Source organism: Xiphophorus couchianus, chromosome 21, assembly GCF_001444195.1.
Source record: "Xiphophorus couchianus chromosome 21, X_couchianus-1.0, whole genome shotgun sequence".
Taxonomy (NCBI): Eukaryota; Metazoa; Chordata; class Actinopteri; order Cyprinodontiformes; family Poeciliidae; genus Xiphophorus; species Xiphophorus couchianus.
Genome location: NC_040248.1, coordinates 16410167 through 16421542, shown reverse-complemented (window position 1 = coordinate 16421542; position 11376 = coordinate 16410167). Strand labels below are relative to the sequence as shown.

The 11376-nt window shown below is 40.5% G+C and overlaps 1 protein-coding gene across 2 annotated transcripts; it reads right to left on the bottom strand.

Annotated features, from left to right (window-relative positions):
* Positions 1 to 4158: 4158 nt before the first annotated feature.
* eef1e1 (eukaryotic translation elongation factor 1 epsilon 1) lies at positions 4159 to 11032 on the bottom strand. 2 transcript variants are annotated; one of them, XM_028005300.1, is made up of 5 exons: positions 10887 to 11032; positions 9988 to 10182; positions 7581 to 7676; positions 6755 to 6900; positions 4159 to 5787 (listed from the first exon to the last, which is right to left on the bottom strand). In XM_028005300.1, the coding sequence occupies exons 1-5, from the start codon at positions 10968 to 10970 to the stop codon at positions 5751 to 5753; spliced, it is 558 nt and encodes a 185-aa protein (XP_027861101.1). In that variant the 5' UTR covers positions 10971 to 11032; the 3' UTR covers positions 4159 to 5750. The 2 variants fall into 2 exon arrangements, with proteins under 2 accessions (XP_027861101.1, XP_027861104.1); XM_028005303.1 differs by lacking the exon at positions 6755 to 6900.
* Between the last annotated feature and the right edge of the window lie 344 nt (positions 11033 to 11376).

Sequence of the window (11376 nt, the reverse complement as noted above, 5' to 3'; positions counted from 1 at the left end):
ACGTTCCAGTTTTCAGAGCTCAAATGTTTTGTTCATATATTAGACCTCGCATTAAAACAAGACTCTCGCCTACAAACTATCCAGATTAATGTTAATATCAACCAGCGATGTTTGACACAAACATTAAATTGCTAAAAATGAACTCTAATTAAGCACATAACAAAAGAAATTAGAACGTCATCTCTGCTCTGCAGAAATCACTACAATCTATACAAACATGCAAAGCACATATGTCCACCCATGCCACTTTAAAGGCACTTTTGTCCTTTGTGACCATAAAAATGAGCTTAGCAAAAAACAGCACGTTGTGAAGAACACATGTACTCCCACCCCGCTTCCTGTCCCTTTTGTGCCCTTCGCTGTACCATCCTTGCTCAAGCACTCATATAATTGCAGTAGACAATCAGATGCCATCTTTATGGGCGCATGGTACAACTGTCACAACGTGTAAGAGCGCGATAAAGCGTGGTCGATAAGTCCTGTCAAAAGAGCTTATGACATGTTAACGCTCCCCTCACCACCAAGCGGTGTTGATTGTTCCACTGAATCAGTCAGCGAGAGACGGCGGGGCCCTGTTCCTAGCAGATGTCGTGGCTGATGCTTCTCCCCCGGCCTTACGTTGTTAATAAGAGTTAGGAGGGATGGTGGCGGCCAAGTGTTTGTCGCGGCGTAGGTGGAGTGGGGGTGGTGCATCTTGTATTGTTAGTAAACTTATCTTGACAAAGGTGTTGCGAGATGATGAAGAGGTGAAGGCTAAATGACACCAGGAAGAATCCTAATGTGTTTATCACGGTGTCAACGGCACACTGGGCTGCCCAGCTCTCCTTTAAAATGGATTTTTAGTCAACTGAATGTTTGTTGTTCTTGCAATCCCATGTCAAAGAATTGCCACGAGACATAATAACTCAAAACACCTTTAAGACCATATGCCTTATCCAGCTTTTATTGCTATATGCAAACATTTCCAAAAGTGGGGCTAAATATTTGGAGAATTTCACAAAGTTGTTTTTTGTTGTTTTTTTTACAATTCTAGTAAGCAACACTTCAGCACACCTCTTGCTTATGTCATTTAGCGGTGACATCTTTAGAAGTAAATGAAAGACGTGAAATGAAAAAAACTTCATGGTTCTTCATGCAGAAAAGAGCCATGACACACACCCTTAAAGGTAAGGTCTTGGTGACTGCTGTGTGCTGATGCATGTGTGACTGTCTAAGTACAGTGTCGGCTGACAGAAATCAATGTCTGTGAACCTGGTGACAACAGATTCCTCTCCCCTTGCTTTAAGCTTGATTCTAACCCAGTTCACTTTAAGCCTTTAGATTTAAACTGAATGTTTGTGTCCCGATGATTTCACTGCGCCAAGTTTTACTGTTAAAAAAAGGGGAACGAAATAACAGGCTCACTTCCTAATTTCCTCTCTGATTTTTAGATCTTTTTCCTTTACATGACAGAAGATTTTCCAGCCTAAGTGTTTTAACGGAGTCGGTATTTTCTTTAAAAGGATCACCAATTTCTTGGTGCTTTAAGAGTGGCTCTAAATAAAAACATAGTCTCACTGGGGAAACGTTCGGTCAAACTTTCACTATTAGTGTGCAAACATATGAATGAGAGGGTGAAGTACAGTATGTTTAAGTGTTGAGTTATGAACGTGAATTAATTCAGTTTTAACATTGTCAGATGAATTTGTAGCTAGCTCTTGATAAGGGCGAACTGGCACAACACTGTCAGTTCCTTTTTCTTATAAATGGAAATGGAAGTGGCTTAGAGGGGAAAAGGGAATTATTACCTTCTTCTCTTCTCATTCCTATTTTCCTCAGACTTGGCATTTGGCAACTTTTTTTGCTGTTGTTGCTTTAACATCTGGTGACAGCTGCCGGGTACAGGAAGGCCAGTTTAGGACTGAGTCCGTTCCTTACCTGTCAGCTGGCAAATGACAGCTAGAACTGATGATGTGTGGCAACAGGAGGAGTTTCCTGTTTAAATATTTTGTTGACAGGAGGAGATATAAACCAGTGACAACCTGAGCAATTTAAGATTGTCCACTGATAACATAAATGTGCCACTGAGAAACTGGAATTCATCGCATATGGCGTAGTCTATGTCTTTATTCACTAATTCAAGGCAAAAGTTTAGTCTTGGTTCTAAAACAAACTTTTTATTTTTACTATCTTTTAGCCACATCATTGTTTGTTTCTGCTTAGGTTAGGTAATTAAAAGTAACATACTGAAACATGCTAACTAGTATCAAACACCAACAAGTGTGTGCAAAAGCCCAAACATTAAAGCTATCTCTCACTAATTTCTGCCTATCCTGCTTTTCAACAATCTCCCAGAAACTTTTTCTTTATACTTTGGATAATCTCAAAGTTGCTGTTTTACTATCTTATGCCCAGCATTCTTTGTCTGTCAAGCGATTCGATCTCACTGTGCTTCATGTTTTCAGCCATCTGATAAGATGCCTGTCTAAAATTCTCTTTTGTCAAAAAATAAAAATAATGCAAATTAATATACATTTTTGCCCCAGTCCAACTCTTATATCTTTCTTGCAACAGTTCCATTGTTAAACATAAAGTTATAAAGTATTCTGATGACCACTACAGCGTATTGATCTCTTGCAATCCACTCACAATTCAACAAGCTAAACTGCCCTTTATTTTGCTGTTGGCTTGGCTAACTTAGTGCCGTAGTGGTCAGGACTTAAAGGAGTTGACCCACGGTTTCTGCAGACGGCCCCTGCAGAGCGTTTCCCCCCTTTTGCCTTTAGACAGTGGTGCGAAGGTCGCCTTTCATTCACGCTTCTGTACTGATTTCCTGCTGTGGCCTCATGACTTTGTCTGGCTTTGACTTCAGTCAGGCTCCATCAGTGAGGAACCCGACAGTGAGAATATACCACAAAGGCATTCTGGGACTGTGCCAACGGGGTGAGCAAGAAGAGGCAAGAGGAAATGTGTAAAAGTTTGAAGCTGACTGCACAAGAGAATCGAAGGGTCAACTCCAAATTATGAAATCAGAATTGACAGAAACTATTAACCATAGCAAATGTTTGGAGGGAGATTTTATCCAATAGATAAACACCAAGTAGCATTGAGCTAAGATGTGGAAGAAAAAATAATAAATGTTTGGGTCTTGTTTATCTTTTTTTTTATTTTTAGGAAATTTAAAATCTGTTGCATGTATTTGTCTTTAGTCTTCCTTTTTTTTTTTTTTTTTACCATTATACACCTAGATATCAAATATTACCAAAGACATAGCATCGTTACGACCAAAGAAGACACAAGATAGGTCAAAAATAATGTCGAGGAGAGTAATGCATAAGTGGAATACAAAATAATGGCCAATTGTAAAGAGGAAAGACAAAGAATGCTTGTTTTTCAGAGGATATCATGAAACCATGCATTACAGTTGTGTGTCTCTGTTGCCACCAAAGATTGTTGGATACGCACCTACTTCCTGCAAGGATCTACACATATAGACAATGGATGGATGATGAACTGATCCTAATACAAATAGATACCTTGCTTAAGTTGTACTCAGAAACAAAGCAAAACCGTATTCTTCAACTAGAAATTATACACTTATCATATAAAAAACGCTCGAGTTTAGGAAAAAAAAAAGGTCAAAGGGTGTGAATACTTTTGCAAAGCACTTTACAGTTTTTTATTTCATCACTGAGTTTCAATCGTTTGCACTATACTTGGTTCCACCCTGTTCTAAAGGATTGATTTTAAACATTGTGGGTGTCCATAACATTAACCCTGCATGGTGTGAAGCTATCGCTTTGCCACACACAGAACTTAAAGCGGCTTGTCCGGATTTAACTCCTGTGGGAAAAACTTAATTCACACCTCTGTGGTGAGCAGTGCTGTCTGCTGGTGTGCTCGCTGGAAAGATGAATTTCAGAAGAATGTTAACATAACCGGGAGGACAAGGCCTTCTTTAATGGTTCGACCGCAGAATAAATGGCCCCAACTAGTCACAAGGCTCGCTCAAATGACTTTGAGCTGTTTTTATCCTTCGTATCTACTTTGTAACACTTTGCAACAAACGCAAGGCGAGGGATCCAACACAACTTCAATGAACAATGGCTCTGTCTTCTGGCTGGTTTATGCAAAACATTTTTTGTTTTAAAAAGAATACCACAAGTACACACGGAGTAGTTGGCATAGGAGTCAGAGGTCAGGGGCTCTGCATGTATCTGATTTATTGGCACAGGATGAAAAATATGCTGACATCAGACAAAAAGAAAAAAAAAAAAAGACTCGCTTTGAGCAATAATTTTAATATGCAGAGCATGTAAGCAGGAAAGAAACAAAAACTGTTTAAACAGCAACCAGGAAAGCTAAAAAAAAAAAAAAACACTCCAACAGATTTGAATATTTAAAAGGTCACACAGACTAATCAGTAGAAGGTATTTATAAGTTATTACCCAAAATGTACCTCTCATCTTCTCTGCATTTCCATTTCTCATTACCTCCATGATGTAAACACACCAGCTCTCCTAGCACTGGCGGGATCGGGCCTGTTAATGGTGCTAATAGCAAGCATCCAGCCAGCAGCAGTCGGGCTTTAGGAGGCGCAGATCATTGTTCACTTGTCACGAAAAAGATCCCTCGGCCTCTGGGTGCTCTTTTGCTGTGTGGCCTCCGTCCTTTCGTCACACACTCCGCTTGCTCACTCGCTCGCTGCCTCTCTTCGTCCTTCTCTCTCCAGTAGCCCCCTGTGGGAGCGTGAGGGTGAAATGACACACAGTGGCTGACTGTCGCCCAGGGGCCCTCGGGTTCTGGCCTTGGCTGGCTGGATCTGTGTGGCAGCTGGTGAGCCCGCTGCCCTCTCCGTGGCCCGCAGCATCAACAGTGGTGGTAGTGGGACTGATTGGGGCCTCTCTCTGATCGCCGACTCTAGGGCTGACGTTTAACTGCTCGCTGCTGCCCACACAACTGGTGGCGAGGAAGTGGAATGGAGAGCGGAGATTGGAAAAAACACGACACATGCAAAGAAACTACGACGAGGGGCTGGGGGAAAAGAAATGTGCTGAGAGGTTTAATGAGGTAAAATCTGAAAAGTTAAGAGTATGGGCTGTGGTGTTTATAGGGTTACAACATTAATCCAGCAACCACATCAAGCAAGAGCTTGGGACGTAATGCGCTGCCAGTCAAGTCCGTTCACCTCCGATAACAGCGGTAGAAGACTCCAGGCTCAGATTAAACAAAAACAACATTCACCAACAGAAAAGCTACAGTAGCAGCACTGCATTGCATACAGTTTTCCCTTTAAAAACAAACAATGCCATAAAAATACCTGAACTCTGCGATTAAGTCATTTCACTGCTCTGTGGAAAAATTAGGAGGGTTAAGACGCCTGAATCTTTATAAATAGTGCTTGCAAGACTGAGACATTGATTACTTATTAACAACAGACATTGCTTTAGAACTCAACTATTTTTCTTATCCTCAACTGAAAAAAAAAAATCAGCGGGGACATATTGTTGACACAGAACTTGAATAAGAGAACATTGATATGGCGATGTGGCAAGACCCTTAATTTGATCCATGTTGTACTTTAGGAGATCAGTTGTCCAGATCTGATCAGAAGATTAGTACCGAGTAAGGCTGGGGGGAGGAGGATGATGATGATGTCAGTGCTCAGTGGTGTCTGCTGGTGTATAGTCTGTTCCTGAGCACAACTACTGGGGGGAGGTGGTGTCGGACCCCTGGGTGGTGCTGGATGTGGTCGAACCACCGCGCCACGTTCACGTACTGCTCCTTCTCCTGGACGGCCAAGTCCAGCTGGGAGGGAGGGGGGATAACGAGAGAGAGAGAGAGAGAGAGAGAGAGAGAGAGAGAGAGAGAGAGAGAGAGAGGTGTGTTTTGAAAGCAGCATGACATCATGAGGCTAGTAAATACATTTTATAATATTCACAGATGCTGTAGATTGTTCATTTACATTTTAAACCTAGATATTTTCAAAGTTATACATAATTAAGGTTGTTTTAATGATTTTTAATTCAATACACTTTATTTTTGATACATTATATTGTATTGTATATTATATATTATACTGATAATTTTATTTATTTTATCTTTATGAGCCCAGAAGATGCCAGAGTGTCAAACTAATTTTAATATAGTCTAAAAAAAGTTCTTAATTTTTCAAGTTTCTATGGAAAAAGCAAAACTGAGAAAACATAATAAAACAAAATATGATGAAAAAAATAACTACAACAGGTTCCACATGTTGGGTCAGAGTAATAATTTCATCATGAAGCAGAACTATATTTAAAGGCACAAAATGATGTTTACACTTCAGCATTGCTGCATTTCTGCTCATGGTAAATTATATTTAAAAAAAAAGCAAAACACAGTAAAAATATCGAATTTTCAAGGAAAATTTTTAAAATTGACCAGAATCAGATAGCAAATAATAAAAGTTAATAAAACAGATCAGCTTCAATCAGATGAAAAAAATTTAATTTCTACACAGGTGTCAAACTTTTATCTCAGAAAGATGAAACTTTGATTTGTGTTCGATGCTGCAACACAAATCTAATTAGGCCTACGTTTGTTTTTCATTATGCTATTAAGTGAAATAGGCAAATCCCACACATATACAAACATTCGGCCTGGAAGCCACGTAGCATCAGTCAGGTTTAATGTTTGTGCAAAGTTGTTTTTCTTGAATTGAACATCGGCACTGGCCGAGGTCAGGGGTTGAGCCAGCTGACCCGCTGTCCCCGAGGTTAAAAACCACACTGACAGCGAATCAAAGTGACGCTCATCTGCCTGGTGGCGGGGGCCAAGCTTCCATCTCCGCCACAACCGCTGACATCTCTCAACATGTGATCCCTCCCTCCCCGAGTCGTGTTCTGCCGCTCCCGTTTCTGAACTCGCTTTTCTTTCATCCTGGAAGGCAGAACAAACTTACTTGTCCCTGGTCTGAGGCTAAAGCCATCACTTTATGCCACATCACTTAATCTGTTTGAAGGGAGCTGAAAATGTGTTTAGAATCCGGGTGTTCATTGCCAGCTTGTCCCCGATGCCCTTTGGCCATATGACTGGTCTAATTGTGTGTTATATACGATGACAAATTGATAATTAGAGCTGTGGTTTGAGAAAAGTGAGAGACGAGATTAATTTAATATAGAAGGGAGAAGGAATGGATGCCTCGCTTCTCCCTGTATGGCTATAAGAACTCCAAGACATAATCAATCAAACTTACTCATGAATATACAATTCAGCATCGCATTATAGAAACTAAAGCGGCCTAAAGTTGGCTGTGAAGTTCTGTGTTGTCACGAAACAAAACATTTAGAATACATCAAAATCTTTATTAGCATTATATTAACAGAGTAAGCAAGAATATTAAAGAAATAAAGCAAAACATGCAAAAATATTTCTACACATGGAACTTTTTTACATTTTATCCCGTTATTATGACACAAACTTCGATACATGTTATTTGAATTGTATCTGACAGACACAATTCAAATAAAAAGTGCAAAATATATTGTTCTATATTTACGGTAACATGCTGTAATAGTAACTAAAAGCTAAAAAAAAGAAAAAAAAAGAAGAGAACTTACTATGATTGAGTGTATTCCATAGTACATAAGAACATCAGCTAAAGTTAACTGGTTCCCTGCCAGGTAGACTTTGTCTTGCATGTAGAGGTTGAGGTCCTGAAAGAGGAAATTTCCAAACAATGCAACATATGCAAATTAAGTCTCAAAATATGATAATTTATGCATTATGGTAAATATTTCTGTGTAAACACACTTGTCTTCACATGACAGATGAAAACATTCCATGAATCACTAATGAAGCTCCCCCCGTATTTGACTTTTAAGTCTTATCTTACTCCAAAATTCTGTTCCGGATATCATTATCAGCCTAATATTGTCTGCGACAGTTTCTTTTGTACATGGCTGTCGTCATATTCTGTATTAAATTGAGCTCCTTTAAACATGTAAATGTGCCGAAGCAGCAGGTTCATATCTTTTATATATCTGAGGGTGCATGAGGTACATAGGAGTGCAGCTGTTGCATCTGCATGTCTGCGATGTGAATAGAAATCATTTGTAACCTGAGGGCCCCCGTCGTCTCTCGTCATGGCTGGAGACTTAGCGCAGATGCCCAACAAAACGAGCTGTTTGTTTGCTCCACGACAAAACGACCGCGAATCCAGTGAAGCCTTTTCAAACTCTGGTGGCCTTGTTGTGCGTTTCTCAGCCGTCGCCTGTGTATGCAAAGTCGCACGTGGAAGTGCTGGTCCCAGGGGACGAGGGAGGGGGGAGGAGGGACCTCTTTAGCGCTTGTACATTACACAAAGGGAAGACTTTCCACACACACTTACAGAAGCATCTTGGGGGCAAATGGAGTTATTGTGCGGGAAGAGTGGGTGATGCCAAACAAGGCATGAAGACTGCAGACTTCCTCCCCTTCAAGAATCAGATCCTTGCTTTTCTTTGCCTACAGCCATGGAGCTAAAGCCCAGTCGTGCATCTGAGGAGGGGAGGCTCTCCTAGTAACCCCCACCGACACACGGAGCTCCAAGCTCAGTTCTCTTCTACCTTAACTGGGCATTTAACCTAACTGGATCAAAAGCTGCGTTTCAATAATCAGTTCTAATGCACAAGTGTACAACTTTTAAGTCTAATCGATGAGAATTTCATCATTCATAACTTCAATGCTACAATATTTCAAAAGGTTATCCTCTTTCATTAAGCACAGATATTTAATATTATACTTCACAAACACTGCCAAATACCTAACGATGCTGTTAATGCATTATACTTAATATTTTTGGATCAATCTTTTTCTTTCGTACCTTACTACATATATAAAGGTCAAACATCTGTTACCTTAATACTGCAAAAACAAAATGGACAGAGTTGCTTTCTTTGTTTCTTTCTTTTTTAAAAAAATTGATTTTGGGACATTTTACATCGATTTTGGATCATACTAAGTAAGAATCCATTTTTTGGCATGCCCAAAAGGTGCGAACAAACTTGCTCATGTTAGTAAATACCATGTTGATGCTTTTGGTGACATAAAAACAGGAGCTTGCATATTCTGTTACCTGAATACTGCTGGAGTTCGTGGATCATAAAAGAAATGACAGTCATCTGCAGCAGCAAATTACCAAGTAAACCTAAATGGTTTAAGGTGGGGTTCCCAGATTAATTATTACGTAGCTACCTTCAAACACAGTGCACTACTCAAAAGGTTTAGCAGATGTTAGATGTTTACTTAAAAAGCTAGTCGAGCCTCTGAAAGTATGAATTTCTTATTTACATCCCCGGGAGTGGGAGTTTAAGAGATCCTGCTGTTGTCACTTTTGCATCTCTGAATAATTTAATGGGAGATGACTGAAGCGCTTGAAAGAAGGGAGTTAAGGATGCAGCTGAAGCAGCAGGACAGGACAGGGGGGCCACCGGCACCAGCGCCGAGCCGCTCAGGGCGACTTCCTCCTGTAAGTGGCGCCATTAAAATATTTAAAGGCCTGTCCAGATAACATGCTGCAACACAGCATGACTCCTCAGCCATGCCACAACAGTGTGTCACGCTTCGAAGAGAGCACGCACGCAAACACACACACACGCAGAGACTTCACACTGACAGGACGGCGCCAAGAGGCGCCCAGCGTCCAGCGCAAGAGTGGCTGACGATCCGTTTCATGCTGACTGGCGTCAGGCACATTAAAGCGCTTTTCTCTGTCGTGCGGGGTCGTGTCACTGAAGGGGCCATATATCAGCCTTTATTCCTGTCGCTTGTCCCTTAACGAGACAAACAAACAGATACAGGCGTATTGATCGAGCAGAGGAAAGGTTCAATATTTGTTGACGAGGAGCTGTTGAGAAACGAAACGACACTATTTTTATTGGAAGAAATAAATTAACGTATTCAGAATTAGCAGCTTTATGATCTGTGAAAAATATATTTGGACCTTAAAGAGGGAAGATATCAAAGTTTTTCTTTATGACTTTTTACCTTCAGGATGCTCTTGGTGTCCTCTATGTGGCTGTCAAGTTTGGTCACCCTGTACTCCAGCCACTGCTGCACCACCGCCCTGCCTTCTGCACCGTCACCCAGCAGCTCTGGGCGCTTGGCCTCTTTTACCAGGTGACAGGCAATGGTCACCAGTCCCACCAGTGGGGGGGCGTTATTATTCTGTAACACAGGCACCTGAAGGGGGAGGTGCGAAAAGGGGAGGGGCAGCAAGATGTCAACAACTGGGTTTCAGCAAAACTGGGTACCTGCAGAAGCCTCATGTCAAAATGATAGACTTTTTCAAACATCTTTTTTTCCGTACTCTCACTCCTGTTTATTTAGTCTGTGTTAAAATTGTATATACAGAATCTCATTATGGATTTATGACAGAAACTGCAGTAGGGATCATCAAGCTTAAATATGGACTGGACAAAAACCAGATTGTAAGGAAGAGAATGGGTGATGCAACACTTGTGGAAGAGGCAATAAAGACTGAAGATACAAATATTTTCTATAATGTGTATTTTTCACTCCTGTGTCTATCACCAGCAGTGGGAGTTAACACCCACTTTAAATGGCTCCGAGTCCACACTCAGTACACAGCCGACTCCACCCCTCTTATGCAGAGCATGCTGCTCCTTTCATAGAGACTCTATGTTGAAATCGGAAAATCAGGTTTATATGCCGAAATAACATTATTCTTCCGAATTAAATGTAATAATATAAGCCAATGGTATGAGAACAAAAGCTAGCAACAAAAGCTACCCCCCATTTAATACACATGTTTAGCTTGTTAGCATTTCTTTGATAGACAACGTGCACTCGCCCGCAGCTGTTTGAAAGCACCCATTCAATTCGCCTCCATAATAGGGTGGGAAAACAAATAACCGACATATTACCTTTTTATCTCCCTGTGTGCTATACTTGTTCGGCTTTTTAAGGCCCAAGTATTTTTCCAGAGACGCTAACTCCCGCAACGCCATGTTTCTGAGTGTGGAGAAGCAGCGGAGAAGAGCGACCGACGTGATTGGATGAAAAGCTTAACTCCCGCCTCCACAAGGTTTGACTGACAGGAAATGTAACCAATCAAAACGCTCAAGATGCTTTCGCGTCTCTTTCATTTTAATGCGTCAGTGAATATGACAAATAAACTCACCAATCTTCAATTTTTGTATATAAAAAATGTATTTTTATTGTTTTTTTTTAATGTAAGGGAAGAATAAAAAGGGAGTGACTTACCAGATGAATTAATTACCAGATAAATATTATTTTAAAGTGCATATATTTTATATAAATCCTGACGATTACTAAGATTCATTATTATTTTATCCGTATTTCAAATAGGATCATACTAACTAACTTGGGGTTTATTAAATACGCAAAAATATT